This window comes from Zeugodacus cucurbitae, chromosome 2, assembly GCF_028554725.1.
Source record: "Zeugodacus cucurbitae isolate PBARC_wt_2022May chromosome 2, idZeuCucr1.2, whole genome shotgun sequence".
NCBI classification, from domain to species: Eukaryota; Metazoa; Arthropoda; class Insecta; order Diptera; family Tephritidae; genus Zeugodacus; species Zeugodacus cucurbitae.
Genome location: NC_071667.1, coordinates 65,665,078 through 65,687,982, shown reverse-complemented (window position 1 = coordinate 65,687,982; position 22,905 = coordinate 65,665,078). Strand labels below are relative to the sequence as shown.

General features: G+C 36.1%; 2 protein-coding genes across 4 annotated transcripts in view; both read right to left on the bottom strand.

The window, feature by feature from the left end:
- The window catches only part of LOC105218968 (uncharacterized), a 93,005-nt gene extending 82,503 nt beyond the window's left edge, over positions 1-10,502 (bottom strand). Inside the window, exons 1-2 of one of the 3 annotated variants that reach the window (XM_054229525.1) lie at positions 10,388-10,502; positions 3,413-4,275 (exon numbers count right to left, since the gene is read on the bottom strand). In XM_054229525.1, the coding sequence (XP_054085500.1) occupies positions 3,413-3,826 (414 nt within the window). In that variant the 5' untranslated portion in view covers positions 3,827-4,275; positions 10,388-10,502. Of the gene's footprint in view, positions 1-3,412; positions 4,276-10,376 lie in introns of all 3 variants that reach the window. The other 2 variants (XM_054229526.1, XM_054229528.1) reach the window with 2 other exon arrangements.
- A 2,396-nt stretch (positions 10,503-12,898) lies between these two features.
- Positions 12,899-20,878, bottom strand: LOC105218967 (transmembrane protease serine 9). The gene is made up of 9 exons (XM_029044686.2): positions 20,710-20,878; positions 20,289-20,648; positions 19,922-20,221; positions 16,744-16,920; positions 16,275-16,637; positions 15,915-16,208; positions 13,727-13,891; positions 13,292-13,654; positions 12,899-13,232 (listed from the first exon to the last, which is right to left on the bottom strand). The coding sequence occupies exons 1-9, from the start codon at positions 20,821-20,823 to the stop codon at positions 12,930-12,932; spliced, it is 2,439 nt and encodes an 812-aa protein (XP_028900519.2). The 5' UTR covers positions 20,824-20,878; the 3' UTR covers positions 12,899-12,929.
- Between the last annotated feature and the right edge of the window lie 2,027 nt (positions 20,879-22,905).

The window sequence follows — 22,905 nt, the reverse complement described above, 5'->3', positions numbered from 1 at the left end:
TAGGGTTGCAGCTTAAGCCCAAGAGCATATTGAATATTAATACTTTTCAAACTAGCCTGATAATGAGAGTATGTCAGGTATTACTGTGGTGAATTTACGAAAATAGTGACTGCAAAAACAATCTGTATCAAACTTTCGATTATTCTAAATAACAAATATGTGCTTTTCCATGCCTAAAACTTTCGTATTGAACCAACAATCTTCTGACAAATAGTCAATCTTCTACGCAGCAAACACACTCTGGTACACCAACCAATACATTTCTGAATGAGTAAACCACGAGCAACTAAGGCAATCCATACATATACATACATAAATAAGTAATTATCCACAACCTTGTAGATAAGTATGTATGTATGGTAGACAAACTGCGAACCTTTGACCACGAAATGGTCAACAATTCTTTTGGGAAATAAGAGCATGAAAATTATTGCCAAAAAGGTTATAAATATGCGTGGAACACATACCGTTGGGATACTAACAGTGACTTGCAATTGAAGCAATATTTATGGCTACACTTATAAGATTTAAATAGAAGCCCAAATAATGCATTATCGACAAGCTTTTAATTGAAAATGTGGAGGAAAGTAGAAATTCATTTTTAGTGCAGGAAAAAATTGGAATTATTAAAAAAAAATAAAGTTGGATATTAGGTTAAATATGAGGAAAATTACCCAAATTGATGATTTTTCAATAAAATTTTATTACACAACTTTTTGGAATTTTTTTCCTCATTTCAAAATGATGAAAAGTAAGCTAAAATATTAGTGGAACCCTAACGTTGGGAAGATAAAAACATTGCTCCAAGAAGTATACTATGAAAAAATAGCGATATAAATATGTATGTCGAGACATGAAAAAATATCATTGCCTACATTTTGGCGGAATTACATAAGAGCATTATAAGACAGTCTAGGTAATAATTTCAGTAAAACAAAAACAAATATTTCGTGACTGTGTCTAAATTTAGTTACTGGTAAGTAAACAATGAAGGCCATAATTGCAATATTTTAAGAAAAAATTCGTATACATTTTATGATCAGTAACTTAAGACGATTTAAGCTTTTTTGGGCTTTACTATGTTTTATCAAAAGAAATAGTTTAAAAAAAGAAATTTGAAATACAAACGTTGGAAAATTTCAGAGATGTGGTATTTTTTACCATATCCGATGATAACTTCACTCTACGGCAATACTTAAGGTAGTATTAACACTGGAAGGTTTTACCATTGAACTTATATGATAGAAGTAAAAAATAGTTTTGAATGATCAGCTCGGAAACATCGACATTTTTAGTAAACCTATCACACCAACTACTTAACATATTTTAATTTAAAAGGAATATATGATGTGTTTAGAGACTTGAATAAAAATAAAAAATATTCCAAAGAATTTTCATCGATAATTTCAAAATGGATATTCACAGTTTATATAAGTTGTTAAATAATTTTCTATCATATTTTATAAATTTTTGCTCTTCTGTTAATAATAGTTCTGTTCACATAACGGTCCTTTGTAAGCCCTAAAACTAAACGAATTAGTTAAAGGGTTATACATACATCCCGAACTGATGAAGGTGACGAGTAGAATTAAAATTGGTATGTTTGTCAGTCCGATCAAACGATAACTTAAGTAAAAATTTAGATATTTTGATGATTCATGTGATTTTGGTACACGTGTTCATAGGCACCATAAAATATTGCTATTGTAGACAGGCGAAATCGAACCACTGCCACGGGCACAAAATGGCTATAACCAAAAACCAAAATTTGGTACAGTGGATCACACTAGGGAGTATCATATTAAAATGGTATTTTTTTGGGAAGTGGACATGGCTCGGCACTTAAATAGATTTTTTATACATATCTCATAAACTACTAAAGCTATATCAAACAAACTTTCTGGAGTTATATCCGTTAGTTACTTCATTATACGGCATGAAATCGGATAACGACTATCTCACATAAAATGCTATTGTTATGTTTTAAATACAGGATGGTGGACGTGGTACAGCCCACATATGGGTCAAAAACCATATCTCAGGAACTATTCGGCCAATTTCAATTCAAACATTTCTTAGGTATTCGAATGCTTTAGTTTGAAAATAGGTGAATTCGGTTTACGGCGTGGTTGTAAACAATTTTATACCACAATTTTGAAGTCCTTCTGATTCGTTCAATTACAATATATAAATTAGCACTACCTTCTCTGATATCGGAGCATAGGTTAGGTTAAGTTAAGCGGTTGCTTGTCGACGTCCCTAGACTTTTGGGAGGCCCGTTGTGACACTACCGAGACTAGGATATCCTCATACTATTATGTCCTCTTTGAACCACCTTGTGGTCTTGATAAAATGAAATAATTTACTTAGTTTGGCATGTGCAACCTCATTCACATCATCGAGGAAACCGCGTTCAATATTCGGAACATAACTTTGCACAAATACTGTATTTGTAGTGTGGTATAAAAATCGCCGAAATCGGTCCATAACTTTTTAAGGAGCAAGTGACCGGATATGAGAACTCAGTGCTTGCGGCTAATTTTTTTTACCGAGTATATAGGTAAATATCTCTAATATTCTAAGGATATTCGAAGGTTTTTTGCTTCTTATAATAATGTGCCTTTATGTCAGAAATTAGCAAAATCAGATCAATACTTCATCTAGCTACCGAGCGAGCGAGTATTATTTTGCAGATTAAATTACAATTTTTTGCTGAAAATTTCAACCACGGACAAAAACATCATTGAAAACCATTCACCAAGAGTTCTACTAAACAATCACGCACATCATAGTCCAACAATAAAAAATGTGATGTGTAGATATTAAGTAAATGTATTTGAATACGCCATTAAAGGATCAAACAAAAAATATTATCAAACAACATTTCCTAGCGACAAATGTGATTACTACTCATTGCTGATCTTAATCGTGTAATCTCATTGTACATACATAGCAATAACTCAATAAGTTTATGGGCGACGACCATATATAGCAATGCACCACTACATAAGCGGCACAAAAGGATATTCTCAAAGGCATAGCACACACATAGTGCTAGACATATGTAAGAGCTGGAAAGCCTCGTAAATTGCACACATAAAGAGTAGAAGAAACACGCATAAAAAATACAGCCGACATAACAATAACAATTTCATTGCATAGAAACATATGTAAATATGTAGGCAAAATGTACATGAAACATTTCTATGAAGATATAAGGCACTGAGGGTTCACATATATTCGCATATATGTAAGTATATATTTAGTACCCATGTCTACAGCTGCCACACATCAAACGCAACGGGTGGGTGCGACAAGGTCACAAAAACCCACCATATACCACGCACTACATACATATAAGGCATGGTAAATAGCTAGAGTATATGTAAATATTTGTTGGTCTCTCACTTACCACACAGTATTTCTCGCTTTTCTTCGAACATTCCTTCAAGTAGAGATGTGCATATTGATCCGAATAGTTGAGACAGGGCGTAATCGAGCCGACGCCCTCGTTATACTGGCCGCACATGTGGCACTTGAGCCCGTTAACGGTGGCAAGGCCGCAAACCAATACCGTTAGCATAACGAGCATATTCTGATAGCTCATCAAATTGCTTGCGCCCATACTGATGTTGCGACGACAGCGACTCAGCAACGACATATTGTCACATCCGCTGCTGTCGACACTCGCATTGTTGCTCTCGTTATCAATGTTGTTGTTGCGGTTGGCATTGTCGCTGACATTGCCGCGTGCCAGCAGTGGCATGCTGTCTGGATAGATCATCGTAGTGTTGCTGCCGTTCAAATCGCTTGTAAATGGTGACATTATTATTTGCCGTTTAGTCGCTTTATTATTACTTTAACTGTATACTCGTTGCTATATATTTCACTAAGTTTATGTATGTATTTAAGCGTGGAGTTTCACTGCCTTTTCGCTGTATTTTGCTTACTTTATGAGACACTTTTATTTGCGGCAGAGCGTGTATGGCTTAACGGGTTTTTCGCTGATCTCGAGATTTTTGCGTTATTTTTGCCTTTTACTGTTACACTTTCTCATGCACTTTTTTCGCTTTTTTATTGTTGTATTTATTTTGTACACCCGCTTAAGTAGCACTGTTGGTATTGAGTAGGCAGAAGAAGAGCACTCTTGCACTTTTTTACACGAAAAAATTCTATTTCTCTTACACAGACTTCGCTGGTTTGTATGTACGCTTACGTAAATAAGTACGTAACTGTATTTATACGCTTAACTGTTCACACGTAACTGAAATCTTACTGCAAATAATCGAATTGCAAAGTGTAAATATTTGATTTGCTGCTCGGCATCAAAATGTGATTTTAATTCTTCATTTAAATGCAAGCACACTCTCTCGGTCTCTCGCATGCCTCAACGAACGGTTGAGTAGTTGATTGAATGATTGTTGGTGATGTTGGTATGATCGTATGTGTGACGTTGGTGGCACTCAACTGACATTGTCAGGCCATAAAATCGTTTGGAAGACTATTATCAAGGTAATGAATATGCAAATCGTGTCTGGCATTGGTAATGATTTGGCAAATCAACATATTAAAGCATTAAATGGCTGTTCAAGAAAGGAGCTGAAAGCATTTGACGTTCTCTCAAGTGACGTTTATTAGCATTTAATGGGTAAATATTTTTGATGGAATACGAGATCAATATGGTTTAATAGATTGATTTTAAAATGAGATACGAAATTTCCTGAATTGTTTGACTTTATTCTATTGATAAAGAAATTAAATGCCGAAGTGACCAAATTCTTCGAAGGCATTGAAATAGAGTTTTTATGTGAATATCCCGACATAGAGCCCAGTAACAATATATCCGTCTCCTAGATATAATTCAAGTCGTTGGGGAAGATAGTAGATATAGACTTTATTTTACTCTCCTATTTTAAGCTTCCATTTTTAAGACGATAACAGAGGCGGCTATTTAAGTATGAGCTGAACTACATCGATATAAAAAATAGCAAGCAGCAACGGATTGTGAAGAACTCAAAATACTTTTGATCTTCTTCTTATTCTTAAAGAGATAATGAAAGATTAGAGTATTATCCCCGAGAGAGCATTACGATTCTTACCCGTTCAAGTCGGAATTTTCTAAATGTCATGTGTTTCAGCCTCATAAGAATTTACATTTTTATATAGAAGAAAATCAAGAAAATCTTCGTTCGATCTAGTGGGTTTCTATATTTGATTCTTTCCTGCCAAGTCCGCATACTATATGGAAAGCTATATAACTATGCTAAACAAGTAAGGAAGGGCTAAGTTCGAGTGTAACCGAACATTTTATACTCTCGCAATAATACACAATTTGACCCACATATTCGTCATATATATTGTATAAAGTCCATTGAAAGTTGGAAACCATAATATTAGGTTAGAAGCACCGAGGTCCTCGTGTTCGATATATGGGGCCTTAAAAACTTATGGTCCGATTTCGGCGATTTTTAAAATGGGGCTGCCACACTATAAACATAGTATTTTTGCAAAGTTCTGTTCCGATACCTTCACTGCTTACTTTATATATTGTAAAGTAAACGATTCAGATTGTCTTCAAAGTTCTGTTATATAGGAAGTAGGCGTGGTTGTGAAGCGATTTGGCCTATTTTCACAACATATCATTGAGATGTAAGAAAACTATTACAAACCAAGTTTCATTGAAATCGGTCAAGTAGTTCCTGAGATATGGTTTTTGACCCATAAGTGGGCGACGTCACCGCCATTTTCCACTTTGTAAAAAAATCTGACTGCAGCTTCCATCTGCCATTTTTTATGTGAAATTTAGTGTTTCTGACGTTTTTCGTTAGTGAGTTAACGCACTTTTAGTAATTTTCAACCTAACCTTTGTATGGGAGGTGGGCGGGATTATAATCCGATTTCTTTCATTTTTGGACTGTATTAAGAAGTGGCTAAAAAAAAACGACTGCAGAAAGCTTGGTTTATATAGCTCTATTGGTTTCCGAGAAATGTACAAATAACCGATTTGGTTGCGGGGCCACGCCAACCTCTTAAAAAAAATTACATCCAAATATGCCCCTTCATAGTGCGATCCTTTCTACCAAATTTTATTTTCATAGCTTTATTTATGGCTTAGTTATGGCAATTTATGTGTTTTCGGTTTTCGCCATTTTGTGGGCGTGGCAGTGGTCCGTTTTTGCTCATTTTCGAAAACAACCTTATTATGGTGCCAAAAAATAAGTGTGCCAAGTTTCATCAAGATATCTTAATTTTTACTCAAGTTACAGCTTGCATAGACGGACGGACAGACAGACATTCGGATTTGAACTCCACTCGTCACCCTGATCACTTTTATATATATAACCCTATATCTAACTCGTTTAATTTTGGGTGTTACAAACAACCGTTATGTGAACAAAACTATAATACTCTCTAGCAACTTTGTTGCGAGAGTATAAAAATCGATAAACTGGAAAATTTCAAAGGATCTACTTTAAACAAGTTTACTTTTGCTATATTTTATAAGAATGTCGACCTCTTCTGACTGACTCTTTACTTTCCAAAAATGAGAAAAAATTAAATGAGAATAAGATGAGGAAAATATATGCTATTATTTGACGTAAAAGACGTTCAAATGTAAGATGCCCTTTCAGGATAAAGTTTGTACCAAATATTGTGCATAGTCGAGTAAAGAAAAAATTCATATGCTTACAGAGTATGATCATATGCTAAGTTACATCCTTTTTATTGTATAAACATGGCCTAGGGACTCTTTTAAAATCTTTAGTATATGATGCTGTTCCGCATTCTGTATCATAATTGCACAAAAACAAAAATATGTACTGTACTAATGTAAATATATGTAAATGCATATTGCGGATGTTATTTTAAAAACAGCCGGAACCCGTTATGCTGTGGCATTGAGTGAAATTTACATTTTACTCATTGCTATTGATGCAAGTGCCTTAAGCAGGATAATATTTACGTTTTACGATATTTTGAAAAGGATTATTTATGTACATGTACATATATGGTGATATAGCTGTGTTATATAGATAAGTATATTACATATTATCATATTTAAATATATATGTATGTATATGCAACGTTTATACTGTATTTAAGGTCAAGTTAATGCATTAAAGTATGGAAATTGTAATAATTACAGGATTTTGAAAAGAAATTGAAATAATATTTTGCAAAAAGATGGGAGTAAGCTTTATTATCGCTTAACAAATGTGATTAATTACACTATAAGGGAAAATCGACGTTTTTTCTGAGTATTCGGGCAAATCTATTTTTACCGGAAGATTGAACCTTTAGGCTCAACCCAATCCGGATTAAGCAAAATGTCTTTGACTAATAAGACACAAGCACGTATTTTACTCTAACCCACACGAAGCGAGCATGCGTTTTTGTCTCGTCTTGTTCGGTGCGGGTTGTCGCATATGAAGCTATGAGATGTTGTCATATCAGACAAGAAAATACGACTTGACTACTCTTGTGCTTTAGTAAAAAAAAAAACAAGTTTTCCCTTTTAGCGTCCTAATTATAAATATTTGCCTTAGAATTTCGAAATTGAGCTTACTGGAAAAGTCATTACTATTTGTAGTATATAAGTTACCAAAAAACCTTCTTATTTCAATGGTGTATAACATTTTTCAGTCATGCTTATATGATAGATGATATAGGGAAATTAAAATTTTGTATAACATAGTTGTAAGATAGAGCGGGGAAAAAAAATTTAAATTATCTTTTTACAAAAATTTAATAAGTTTTCAGCCATAATCTTTAATGCGATTATTTTAAGATTTTGAATAAAATTTACATACATATTACAATTCTGTGCATAATTCCTCGGAAAATATAACAAATCTATACTACTATTATAAAGAGGAAAGATTTGTATGTATGTTTGTAATGAATAAAATCAAAAAATACTTTCAAAATTCTTTCACCATTGGAAAGCTACATTCAACCCGAGTAACATAGGCTATACTTATTGCTAGAATCTCAACTTTCTGGAAATGGTTCCCAGGTGAGGGTTTTAAACAAACTCCGTGATGGAGAATTTTAATCTGAAACTGAAAATCTTCTTGCAAGTCATTCTCTTCGCATTGGAATCGCGTGCCAGAGAGTCGATTAACGAGCGCTCGCAGCTGCTCGCTGAACAAGAATTTCAAAACCAGCCAAGTACACGCTTGAGAGTCGAGAACGGAGCGTATGCAGCGGCTTGAAGAACAAAATATTAGAAATATATAAGATCGCACTCTGAGCGTTCCCAACGCCTTCATATTCTGTGAGAAAGACAACGGACACCAAAGACTAGAGGTCGTTATCAACTTTTAGCTCATTGCAAATATTATATAATTTCATGTTTGAAATTTCCTCATTTTACTTTTTTTAAATGAATCCACGCAAGAAACGGCAAAGTACATACATACATATGTATGGGAGAGTGTGTATGAGTGTGAAAAAACTTATAAATTTTGAAATATTTGTTTAAACCCGTGCGAAGCCGCAGCGGTCTGCTAGTCATTTATAAAAATATATGCACATGAGCATCAAATCCATTCTTAGTTAGTAGCCTATGATGCAGCAATTCAACTATAATCATGCCAATTTTACGATTACGAAATAGAAAAATCCAATATTTAAGTTAAGTAAGGTCGAATGAGTAGATATATGTAGTTAGAGCCGCCGCAATTAGACTGCTTTGTGTCTGTGCCATCAATTTTCTTAATAACTATGGAGAGCACTTTAAATAACCCAATTCACATGCTTGAAAGGGACCTATAGAAACGAAGCCAGTTTCTAGATAGTAAGATCCCAGTGGGTCTAGTGGGAAATTCAGTTCAAATTTGGAGATATTGAAAAATATATCTAATTAGAATTGATAAAAGAAGCTAATTAAGAGAAATTATATTACTTATTGTACTTAAAAACAACTTTAAATCAGCCGAAATTCCTCTAAAAATTTTAATTTAACAATAATATAAAACGTTTAATAGACTTGTGCCAGCAAGCCAATAGGATGTGTTACTTTTGAAACAATTTCATCCCCAAAAGTTTTTAATTGGTATTCGAATTTCCTCTAATTAGCTCACTCTTTGCTTGCTTTTCAACTAAATAACTTACGCACACCACCGATGCCAATATAAAAAGTTCATCATACGCCTAGTTGAACTTGGAGTTTAATTAAACGACAAATTAAACAAAGTACGCATTTAATTGTTTGAAAACCCAGCGATAAGTGCAGCAAATGCTTAACACTTCACGCATACTTACTTCCGGCACAGAAAAAGTTGGGCCGCCCATTTACAACGCAAAAGCATCACAGTAAAGGCCAATAAATGGCAAAGACAAGCAATGGCACTGAATTTAAGGTCTCAGTCAATGTGCAATAAAAGCAACGAAGAGACAAATAGTTAAGTTCAAAAGATAAGCAATTGGCGCGAGTTGCAGATCACACAAACACACACAAAGTCATGCTACTGTATGTGTAACTGTAAATAATGGAACGTCAAGGCAGAGGAACAACTCAGTTCGCCATGCAAATACTATGCACCAACAGTTATTTGGTGTAAGTTGATGTTGATGCTTTTGTTGTTGTTGCAGTGCAGTCACCCTAGTTGCCGCCGATGCAACATGCCGCCGCGATTACAGCACTATGAGTAATTAAATAGCGACGGCAACAACAATTTTACACAAATAGTAGTTATTGTTGTTGTTGCTGGTAGCAGTGGCAAGGCAGTTTGCCATACAATTATTTGTCAATGTAATCATTTATGTAACACGCTTGGCACATGCACACACACACAGGCGCCGACACCGAAAGAGGCGCAAAATAAACATAAACACAACTTGTGTGCTCCCAAGCCAAAAAAAAGCAATAAAAACAATAACAAACATGTGCGGCAATGCCATGTGGCAATTATTGCGAAATAATATTTGTTTTCGGTTTGTCATTCGCTTGAGCTGCGCTCAAAGTCAGCTTCTAATTAAGTGCAATGAAATTGTGTCACTGAAATACAGTTGCGAAGGCATTTATTGTTTACTACTCTTGTTCTTTTTGTATTTTTACTCTACACATTTCACAATTTCACTTTAATTTTAAATATTTGTTTATGTTCCAAAAAATAGTTTTTTAACTGCAAAATATTCCAAAAATTATTTTTCACCCAAAAATCACGCTTCAATAACTTTAAAGTCACCTTTTGGAAAAAATTCTTCACTAAAATCGCACACAAATTCACTTTTTTTCATTGTTACATACTCATGCAAGTGCCTTCATTCGAATCTCTAATGCACGTTTCTGCATTTGTGTGCATTTCACAGCACTGCTTGCACTTTCAACACGTTCTTCCTCTTCTGCTTGGCACACTAACATCACATACTCACACTTTACCTCACTATGTTTCATATACACTTTGTTGTAATTTTTTATTTTTTTTTTTTACTAGTTACTTATACACCGTAAGGTCGCTTATCCGCTACGTACAACCGCTCGCGTCGAGATCGTGAACGTTAGTGATTTGTGTTGTGCAGCTGCATGGACCACGAGGTGTCCAATCAAAACACAAAACGAAGAAGAAAGCACGTGCAATGACGGAGATAGCGCAGCGACTACATGATGCCATGATGGGTGGTTTTGTAAAACAGTTGCAAGGCCACTGTAGTGCAATATAACAGTTTCAGTTGGAAGGCGAAACGATTTGCCGTTGTATTGGTGGTTTATAAGTTGCGGTGATAGTATTCGGATATGTGTGAAGGAACCATTTGATTGCCAAACTTCTGTTAACAAAAGTGTAGCATAGCTTTAGGCGCATTTACTATTTATTTAAATATTTATGAAATGCTCATTTTTTTAGCAAATTTATTTTAGTTTATTTATATATATATTTCATTGATTGACTACCATTAGGAGATTCAAAGATTTAAACCATATGCTAGGTATAAATGAGTGAAAGAATATAGGGTTTTTAACCGTCAGCTCCCGCTGCTAGGCAATGTAAAGTAAGAAATCGTCTGAAATATCTGTTACTTAGTCCTAATAAATAATTTTTCACATAATTCCTAAAATGTAGATATTAGGTCCATATATTGCTTTTCGCTAAAAATATTTATAAGATTTGTAAGAATTTATAAGTGGAAAAATATAAAATTTTTAAAAAATTATATTTAGACTTAATATACCTTATAAGAGAATCAGGATTAGTAATATATATACAGCAGCGGACAAAAAAAAGTGGACACTCAAGAAATCTGTGATTTTTTGTTATTTTCTTTAAAAACAAAGAGTTATATGGTAAGATTTATTATGCAACTAGATTTATATAAGTATTTCCAACATAAACACAATTTCCAGTTAAAAATATTATAAATCTTTTCATTTTCGATTAGAAGCCAAAAGAAAATATTTCCGATATTTTAATTTTATGTATGCTATTTATTAAAAATATTCTTAAGGATTAGGGGTAGTCAGAGAAACGAAAAAATGAGAATTTCCAGTAATTTTTTTGCTATTAAATCATGTTATTTTACAAAAGTAATAATATGGCATTATTACACAATTTTTTGACATGAAGTCACGAGATTTGAAAAAAAATTTATAATTTCCAAAGTTATAGCTATCTGTGTTGACCAAGTTTCAAAAAATAATTCCTTGCGGTGACAATCATAAGTCCTCGGAGATTCATCTAAAATCAATCGGATAAAAAAAATTAGTTTTAGAAATAGATAATCCTTGGCCTGATCCGAAGCTTTTTTTTCAAAAATTAACAAAATGGCGGCATCAGGAATTTTTTTTCTAGATTTTCGGGAAAAGATCAACAGTCTTAAAAAATCGAAATATTTGAAAAAAATCTTTTGATCAGGCCTGAGTTTATTATGTATTCTAAAAGCTGTAGAGATTTCGAGTTACAGTCGTCACCAGTTCAAAAAACATCGATGGCATGGTGGAGAATCATCCTGAAAAATTACGTTGTCCATATAGGAAAAGTGCTCTTCAATTGAAGGGGCCATGTTCTCCAGTAAAAGCTGTTGGTATTTAATTGAGTTAACATTTCCATCAATTAAGGGCAACTTCCCAGCACCATAATAACAAAAACACCCCCAGATCATTAGGGTCCCCCTGCCTAACGGTACTTCTGACACAGGCATTATAGAAACGTTCACCAACTTTTCTGCGAACGTGCGTCATATCGTATGAACCGAAGTGGTTAATTTTTGATTTATCTGAAAATATGCAATATTATCTCCATTACTCCTTGGTCCAAATTTTGTGCAATTAAGCCCACTGGAGGCGTTTTTGTCGCATTTTTACCGAAAAAAGTTGGTTTTTGAATGGCCAACGGCCAGTTAGTCCGGCTTTTTGCAGGCGCCGTAGTACAATCCGTGTTCTGATTACCGTTCCATTCCATTCAGTTTCCGAACTTCGTTTCTAATGTCTACAACGGTTTTGAATTTGTTCCGAATTCTAATCCGCTTAATATGGTGGTCATCCTTGACAGTAGCCCTCTTCGGGCGTCCGGAGCCAGCTTTGCGTTTTATAAACCCAGTCTTTGGATATTTTTGAAGAAAAACACTGTTAGTAGTCTAACTAAACTTTATTTGAGAAAAGTCTGATCACACGGTTAGACAGAATATATCAATGTATGAAGGAAATAATACTACAAGCTTCTAGGTAGAGGTATCAAATATATAACTGGAACCAAAGGAACAAACGTTAAGTTTAAGATCCGTCAACTATGTAAAAAATTTCGAACAAATCAGGGTAAATGGAATCAGTTAGAACCAAAACTCTTTACCAAAGTTTAACATAGCCATAAATAAGTTCGACGCTTAGTTTTCAATTCAGACAAGGAGAAGAACAAAGCCACAAATATCAGTAAATATTAACAATTACAATGATATCAAGAAATTTTAAAATGTTCATACTACATATTTATTTAAACCGATGAATCCATATTCTTCTGAATCCAATCAATATAATGCGACACTTTGGTGTACACACCGGGATATGGATAAACGGCACAAGGTTTAATACTCCATGACACTATGCCCAATTGAATATTGCCTTGGTAAAGTAGTGGGCCACCGGAATCACCACTACACTGACCCTTGCCGCCCTCATCGACGCCACCACAAATATGATCCTTGGTTGTGCGTCCATTATGACGTTCAGTGCACTCCGCGTCCGAGTAGATCTTTAAATTTACTTCTTGTACAATTTTTTGTACTGGACCACCAGACTTGAAAATGGACAAAATTTCTAATATTTATTGAAAATAAAAAAATACAATAATTTTACCTCATTGCGTCCCCAACCAGCGAGTATGCCAGGCGCACCGGTCTCCAATTGCGGTATTTCAAAGTAAGGTTCGGGTAAAGTGACCGGCGCAATTGTTTTATAATTGAACACAAACTGACCGAACAACTCCAGCAAGGCAATATCATTGGCATAAGCGTCTGCCGGTCTATAATCTTCGTGTATAATAATGCGTTTTACCTTTGCCACATTGGGGCTTTGTGCATCAATTTCTGTCGAGGCGAACTGTATGCTAATCTTACTGGGCGATGCACCGTCAACACAATGCGCGGCAGAGAGTATCCAACGTGGTGCTATGATGCTTGAACCGCATGAGTGCGAACCGGACGAGCCGCGGAGGGAGACCTGTGTTTATGTGAGCGAGAAACGTAAGAAATTATTATTATTTCACACTTTTTGGTCTTGAATTGAACGCACCAAGAATGGAAATTTTGTAATGTCCGACGAGGTTCCATTAACAACACGTCCTTCGGGGTAGCAAGACACCACGCTTAAGAGAGCCGCAAATATTACAACGTATCCAGTCCACATTTTGCTTAATAATGTGCTCAGCGCTTTTGTCGAACTAAGTCGAAAGACACACTGAATTCATGGCCATTTCAAATTGTCTTATTACCTTTGTTCTTAATCCTAATCTTATCGTCCAACTACGACACGGTAGTATTTTTATGGCCGCATGGCATTTGTTAGATAAGTTGGTTTTACCCGATTTGTGCGAACAGTAGCGAATTAAATAGTTTTATTGTTTTAATTGATTAAGTATTTTAATTACAGGTATTCAGTTATATGGCATAACAAGTGTGATTGAACTTAGAGCCTTCAAATGATTTTGAATTATCAATTCCAGTACTTTTATATTTTTTTATTGGTGAATGAGTTGGCATGGATTATTATAACAACCACTCAGCTAATGAGAATAAGGCTGGGAACATAATCATACAGATTTCAGGTTCAAAAATTATTCCAAAAAAAATATTTGTTAGAAATAATGCAGTTATACAGAACTCTAGACTCAGATCCAAAATGAGAATGATCACACGTCTAATTTTGCTCTATTTTTTCTAGATTTCGCGGACACTCCTCTTTCCACAAGGAATCAAAATAATTACGAGTCCAATTCGGCTGAAAGTGTAAATGATTCCTTCGTAAATATGTGTATGATTTTTTTCCTCCTAATAAAGGGTTTTTCAATAAGAGCTCTACAAAAGTTACAAACAAAAACGGTTTGGGATACCAATGAAATTTTCTATTCCTCTGAAAATACATTCGTTGCCATATATATGGAACTCGATTTCTTTTGCAGGACCACGGGCACGCTTGCAGAAGTCCAGATGCTGAATTCAATTTTCGATGGTTGGCATAGTCCCTAGAATTGACGTAGCCCCACAGGAAATAGTCTAAAGGCGTCAAATTGCACAACGAGGCAGCCATTGACTCGGCCATTTGTGAGAAAACACGTTCAGCAAACTTGGTTTTCAATAAATCGATTGTGACATTCGCTGTGTGGCTTGTGGAGTCGTCCTGTAGGATCCCGTAAGAAATACGGCCCAATGTCGCCGCCGGCTCATAAACCGCACCAAACAGTAATTTTTTCGGGAAGCCATGGTGACTCATGGAGTACGTGTGGATTGCTGCCTGACCAATCCAATTGCTTATTGACGAAGCTATTCCGTCAGATTTGAGTCTTATCACTAAAGATGATTTTTCGATGAAAACTCGTGTCATTGTCAAGTTGTTGCTCAGCCCAATTCACGAACATCACTGGCATACGACGATTCCGGTGGTCTAGCGGCTTCAGTTCTTGCATAAATTTGATTTGTAAGGATGTTGGCCAAGATGTTTTCGCAAAATTCGCCACAACGACGTCACAGAGATGTCCAACGCTTGAGAACGACGTGTGTGAGTCTCAATTGTTGTGCTAGCGGCAGCAATATTGTCGACACTACGAGCACTTCTTTGGCTCACTGGCACGGGAACCTTTTGTACTGTGCCTATGGGTTCAAATTTTTCCACTATACGCTCAATTGTTGATCTGACAGGACGATTATGACGACTATAAATTGGACGTAGCTCTCTGAAAGTGTAGGCCACAGACTCCGAATTTCGGTAGTAAATATTAATAATCACAACTCGTAGTTGGATCGTATATCATACGATATATAGATGTGATGAAATGGCAAACCTACTTTTGTAGTATAGCTATTGAAAACCCCTTTATAATGAACACGTATTCAGATTAGCATTGTTTACAAGTTCATTTATAATTGATTAACTGTACATTTCAGTAGTAAATCAATTAAAACTAAATTGATAATACTAAGACTTAAAAAATATATGATATTCGAGTTTATCGGCAGCGTTTCAGAGAGAAAAGTACAAAAAATTGGTTGTTTATAAATTTTATAGAATTAGAAGCATACTAATTTAGTATAGTTCTCAGGTTGTTTTGTACATTTTTAAAATTATAAATACTAGCTATGTTACTGAGTTAAGGCTATATACGAATAAATGAGTAAAAGGGGAACTGAAATATGAAAATGAATTCGATAGAATTAAATATGGCAGGGCTTATTAACATATATATATATTCTTAAAGCTACATAACTGCATCGGTATGATTGCGTATCCAGCCAATATAGTGTGAAACCTTTGTATAAACGCCCGGATAATACCTGATGCCACAGGGTTTAATGCTCCACGACACAATACCCAATTGTATGCTACCCTTATAGAGCAACGGACCACCGGAATCACCCGTACACTGTCCTTTGCCGCCCTCATCCACACCAGCACATATTTGATCGAAGCTAGTACGGCCACCATGACGGGTGCCACACTCGCGATCGGAGTATATCTTGAGTTGGACTTCCTCCAGCGTCGGCGTATTGCGACCACCAGTCTGCAAGAGTACGAGAAACATATAGTAATTAAGTAGGTAGGTATTAAGGGAAAGATTACGCCTTACCGCATTTAAGCCCCAACCGAGCAGCACACCAGGTGTGCCGGACTCCGTCTGCGGCACCTCAAAATATGGATCCGGTAGTGCTACCGGCGCCACATGCACATAGTCATAAACTAAACCGTTATGTAATTTTATCAGCGCAATATCATTAACGTAGGAACCATCCGGTCTGTAATCCTCATGCACAATAAGGCGTTCCACTTGCGTGAAGTTGCCAATGCGCCGATTGATTACCGTTGCGGCGAACTGTATGCTGATTTCATTGACGGTGCGTCCGTAGATGCAATGCGCAGCGGTTAGGATCCAGCGTGGCGCAATGATGCTCGCACCGCAAGTATGAGCGCCTTTCGCCAGGCGCACAGAGACCTTTTGGGTTGGAGATGAGAGAATTTTTTTTTTTTAATTATTATATTACAAATTTTATTATTATTATTTTTGTATATTAATCACACTTCTTGATTTGTAAACACACCATAAATGGATATCGGCCAATCACAGTCGGTATACCGTTAACAATGCGTCCCTCGTGAAAACAAGAAACCACGCCCACGAGGGCAACAAGAACTACCGCACAACGGGTCCACATTGTAAAAACTTGAAATTTTCGGATTTTTATATAATTACTTCTCGTCTGAACGCGCACATTTCTTTAACTGACTAAATTTTGGGGTTTGTGGTGAACTTTTATTATAAAATATATAAAAAAATTTATCTAGTAAGACATTATCAGCGCCGTGATTTATGGTTCTTAAAAATATATATATTTAAAGATAATATTTTCTATATATTTTACCATTGATCACAAGGAAAGTATAGATTTTATTTTTTTTTTTTTTTTTGTATTTCGCAAGGCAATATTTTAATGCCGCGCTTTTGATTAGATATTCACATGAAACTGTCAGAAAATATTAACAATAAATACCTGTTTAGCAACTAACAACAATTTTTTGTATAAAAATAATAACAGACTGGCGCCCGAGTTCAAATTTCGTTTGTCACTTTGTGTTCAACCAAATAACAAATAAATATCGGAGATAAAATGAAAAGAGCTTTCAGCAAAATATATGGTTTATATTTTTTGGTTATTTCCGCACTTCCGTTATGACGAATTTGCAGTATGTGTGGTATACTGAAGTTTTATCAGTCTTAACGATGATGGATGACGAGAGTTTTGAGAGCAAAGTACTTTTATGGAATTTCTGATAAACGAATCGACCACTTGTTTTGAATTAAGTAATTAGTAATTAATCATTATTTTGAATTCTTGTCGTATTTTGTTTTTGGTTTTAAAATATTTTGAATGAGTTCACAGTAACGCGTTTCGTTTAGTACCGTTTCGTAAACCGTTAACAATTTAGCAATACTATAGGTGTAGATATATAGAACCTTGTACCGGGAAGGTTTTGTGATCACTACATCAAACTTTTTGTGTCAATATTGAACTGATTATTCCGCGATATTGAACTGATTTTTTTTGAAAGTCTTAAATATTCCCCAAAACTCGATTGCTTTCTGTTACGAGGATAAAATTGTATGGTAGAATAAGACTATACTACCAACTGAATACTGGCTTTAGGGATCTAAATCGCCCAAAAATAATTTTTTCCCCCAGGTTGATCCATCGCAGAACATGCACAGAAAAGATTTTGTAATAATTAATCGCTGGATGGAGACTCCAAGTGTAACCAGGTCGCTCTCCACCTGGTCCCTCCAACGAAGTGGAGGCCTTCCACTTCCTCGGCTTCCTCCAGCGGGTACTGCATCAAACACTTTCAGAGCTGGAGTGTTTTCGTCCATTCGGACAACATGACCTTGCCAGCGTAGCCACTGTCTTTTTATTCGCTGAACTATGTCAATGTCGCCGTATAACTCGTACAGCTCATCGTTCCATCGTCTGCGGTGTTATTGGGACCATAATCTTGCGCAAAATTTTCCTCTCGAAAACTCCTAGTGTCGTCTAATCTGATGTTGACAGCGTCGAAGCTTCTGCACCATAAAGCAGGACGGGAATGATAAACGACTTGTAGAGTTTGATTTTGGTTCTCCGAGAAAGGACTTTACTTTTCAATTGCCTACTCAGTCCAAAGTAGCACCTGTTGGCAAGAGTGATTCTGTCTGGATTTCGTGGCTGACATTGTTGGTGTTGTTGATACTGGTTCCCAGGTATACGAAATTATCTACGACTTCGAAGTTATGACACAGTGACGCGGGAGCCAAGACGCGAGTGCGCCGACTGTTTGCTTGATGACAGGAAATATTTCGTCTTGTCTTCATTCACCTCCAGATCCATTCGCTTCGATAAGGAATTATCCATGCGGGAAAAACAGAACAAACAGCGCTTCCAATGATATCAATATCATCGGCGTACACCAGCAGCAGTACACTCTTATAGAAGATTATACCTTCTCTATTTAGCTCTGCAGCTCGTATAATTTTTTCCAACATCAAGTTAAAGAAGTCACACGATAGAAGGTCACCTTGTCTGAAACCTCATTTGGTATCGAACGGCTCGGAGAGGTCCTTCCCAATCATGACGGGGCGTATATACCATACACTTTACAACGTAAAGCAAGCATAAGTAATGTCTTTAAAAGTTTCAAATGATTTCAACATAAGTCCTAAAAATACTGATGGAGTATGAAAATAGGATTTCATAAATTCTTATCATCTCCTCACAACCGAATTTAATAAACTCCACAGTTTTTTATCGATTCCCATCTTTAGTTGAGGTCAGTCACTTGACTTTGACGACCTTTAATTGAAGGCTGACCTATTCTGTTGAATGAAATTCGCCTGACTATAGTAAATAATGAGTCAGATAATTGATAAATGGTCAATGGATCAATGTCTTTTGAAGTTACCATCCAAAAGGTTGAACATGCCAACTTATCAAACGGCCTTCATACTTATGTATGAACATATCACTTGCGGTGTGCCATATGTTTCTTCGAATTTCCACATCGAAAAGTGTACGCATACTGATAAATATGAGTACTTCTCGTAAATTATTCTCTATGATTTACAACAACGACAAAAATATATACTATTTTAATTGTACTTTATTTATAGTTTTTGTCAGAGATTTATGTATTTAATTTGTCGATGTCAATAAGTATTAAAATAGCATTTATTTCCCTTGAATCATGTAAAAATTATTCCCATAATCGCAAAACGTAGTGAAGTTCGGATTTGTAAGAACATTGAGACACCTTAGATTATATTTCTATTAGATGTTATTATTCTTAATGAACCTATTTTGGACACAGCAATGGATAAGGCCGATGGATAAAAGATCTATTATGAACAAAATTTATTTTGGGAACCGTAATGAAGTTCCGAAACCTTAATACGATCTATTTATAGGTCCCCCAATTTCGTAGAGTACCCTGACAACTTATACCTCCGCTATCTCTCAGGTTCTCTGTATGTATCTAATGGAAATTTATTAATTCAAGAGCTCCATCAAAACAGTCCACTTGAGCTTAAGTATTCCCTAACTTCTCAAATGTTTCTTTTATTAGCGTCATATGTCCACCTTGTAGCTAAAGTAGACTTATCTGTTTCTGCAGAAAATAATCACAATGGTTTTCAAAATATATACACAATTTTTTTTATTTTTTATTTTAAATATGCAATAGTAAAACCATTTAAATGCATGAATCACAGTTCTCCTTAATCCAATCAATATAATGCGAAACCTTAGTGTATACACCAGGATATGGTGGTACGCCACATGGTTTGATACTCCAAGACACAATACCCAGTTGAATATTTCCTTGTGAGAGTAGAGGACCGCCGGAATCACCGCTGCATTGACCCTTCCAGCCAGCATCGACACCACCGCAAATGTTGTGAACAGTCGTCTCGTTTTCATGACGTGCGATACACTCTTCATCGGAGTAGATCTTTAGACCAACTTCTTGCAGAGTCGATTGTATATAGCCGCCAGTCTAGTAAGTGTGCAATAAGAAAGATTAATAGCAATACTTCTTTTAAAGGTAAAACAACTCAACATACGCCATTCAAACCCCAACCGGCCAAAACACCGGGTACACCCTCGGGTATCTGCGGGATCTCATAGTTCTGCGCTGGCAATGTTACCGGTGCAATGGTCTTAAAGTTGAACACCAACTGCCCGAACAACTCCAACAATGCGATGTCATTCGTAATATCAATATTCGAATAGTTTTCGTGCCAGATTACGCGTTTCACCTTCGCCACATTGGAACTTTTAGCACTGATCACAGTCGAGGCGAATTGTATGCTAACTTGCGTGGGTTTGGCGCGGTAGACACAATGTGCCGCGGTGAGTATCCAACGTGGCGCTATGATGCTTGCACCGCATGAGTGGGAACCAGACGAACCGCGCAGCGATACCTTGAAGAGTACAATTTCAATTTATTCCCTCACTAAACACACTTTATTTATACAAACACACCATGAACGGATATTTTTCAATGTCAGTCGCTGTACCGTTAACAACACGACCTTGCGGGTAGCAGTATGACACGCTCACCAACGCGAACAACACTAAAGTGCACCGGGTCCACATATCGGCAGATGTTGAATAAACACGTAAAGAAATGTAACCTAAGACTGGCTAGCTTGCACAAATCAGTGGCTTTTATAATCACGCCATTTGGTCTGATTTGACATTTTTCAGCAATCAAAAGATTAGAGTGGTAAGACTCTATAATCCATACTATAAATTAGGACCGTTTAAATATATTAAATGCGTAAGACTTTTATGCGCATGGATGATAAGCAAGCGTTAAACTCTGAAATACCTAATGGTTCTGCGTTATACCGGATCGTTGTCGAAACCCCGATAAGATACCTATGGCAAATGAATTACAATATCCCGTGAAGTACTTGCCCGCAATCAGTGCCACAATTAAGATTACTCGCGAGTACTAGCTAATACATTACAATTCCGTATGTTATCATTATAATTTTATCGAAGGCGATGGGTTTTTGACTAAAATAAGGTCAATTCCAAAATTTGTTTTAATGAAACAGATAGCCGTGACCTTGAGTTCTCCTCTTGATTGATGGTTATAACCAAAATACTTACTATCTACTTTACTGTATTTAATCTTTATTATATAATATCGATTGGGCGACTTAATCTCGGTCAAGTAGCTAATTATCCTATTTCGCAGGTGCGTTTCAGTTTATGTTCTTTTTTTTCTTCGTCGGAAGCACTTGGTCTTACTTTCACATAGTTAGTTGAGATCAAGTTTTCGTTCTAGAAAGTTGTTTTGTCGGGAATTTTCTACAATCCAGTTCGCGTTATAAATTGTGAAGTCCATGGTATATTCTTACACGACTAGGATGGAGTGTTTTCTATATTAAGCTGAATTCTCACACTAATTTAATATCTACTGAGAGGATAAAAGCACGCAGAGACCCTATATTTAAAAACAGAAATTGGAAGATGGTATCTGCATAGCAAATCTAAGTTATCGAGGAAATACTTCTGTAATCTGCTGAATGGAACAGCAATTAAAGATTGTTAGAATATTATGATCCCGAACTACAATCGAATATCATGGAATTATACTTCTATTACTCAACTACTTGAATGTCCGATTAGGATAAGGACGACTAAGGTCCAACAAGGATACGGGTTCCGATGCTTTACCGGTGGAGCTATACCAATATTGCGACGTGTATCTGATACAGTCCACTGCTGAACTTTAATATGAAGCGTATCGCGTGGACGATTGAAGGCCGTCGTCAATAATTAGATCGGACCTCAACAGCGTGGACCCAGTTCTGTCAAATATATGTAGTATTGATGCGATAATTGTTCATCATAAATTTCAAGAAAAGTCGTAACATATGGCTTAAAAGTGTCCAGCTGAGAAAAGAAAACGTATCGAAGAAACTACCGCTGTGCCTTGGGAACCTACCAAATCTATATATCCAAAAACATGGGAAATCTGGCTAAGCAGTTTCACTTGAAGTCCTGTTGCTCATCAATTTCCCAAACGAAAAGTGGTAAGTGATTCAAAACACAAACAATGAGAACGACGAACTTGAGATTGTCTTGGAATCACGAACGGAACAATTTTTTTTTGCCACAGATTGACAACTTGGAAACGTTCCTCAAAATTATGTATGGATTGTTTTCTGTAGTTACAACATCAACGCGCAGCAAAATCAAATTAATAACAGCAAGGGAATTACTTTCTGAAATAAACAGAAAGTGCATCAAGGCAATGAGTTTCCACATACCTGGTAAATCCTTATCAGGACCCTCTCATCGTACACCCTTCCCAACTTCTCTTCGTCCAATCCCATCTAAGGAGCTCGTTAGCTCCGTAAATATGACGTGTGTACAAAAGTGAACGAGTTAGTGGTCTCGACTTTCTCGCTTCTTTCTTAATATCCACGTCGACGATATTTCCATTCCGACTGTGAGCAACTTGAAAATGTTAGGTGTCACATTTGATAGTATGCACCCCTTCACTCCTCATAGCCGCAACAAGTTCCTCAAGTGGCTGATAGCCCTTGTGGACAAGATAAAAAAACGTTGTTGGCCACTTACAAAGCAATCGAAGAAAAATACAGACATGTCAGAATACTGCACTTCGGGCAATCACTCACTGAATGCCTCTTGACGTCTACA

What these genes read in the sequence shown, in the direction of transcription:
- LOC105218967 (XM_029044686.2), bottom strand. Translation starts at nt 20,823, where the DNA reads ATGTGGACCCGGTGCACTTTAGTGTTGTTCGCGTTGGTGAGCGTGTCA. An exon ending in TTGGCCGATATCCATTTATG is followed by an intron (nt 16,638 to 16,743) that starts GTGTGTTTACAA and finishes CCAACCCAAAAG; the next exon opens with GTCTCTGTGCGCCTGGCGAA. An exon ending in CTGGTTGGGGACGCAATGAG is followed by an intron (nt 13,233 to 13,291) that starts GTAAAATTATTG and finishes TCCATTTTCAAG; the next exon opens with TCTGGTGGTCCAGTACAAAA.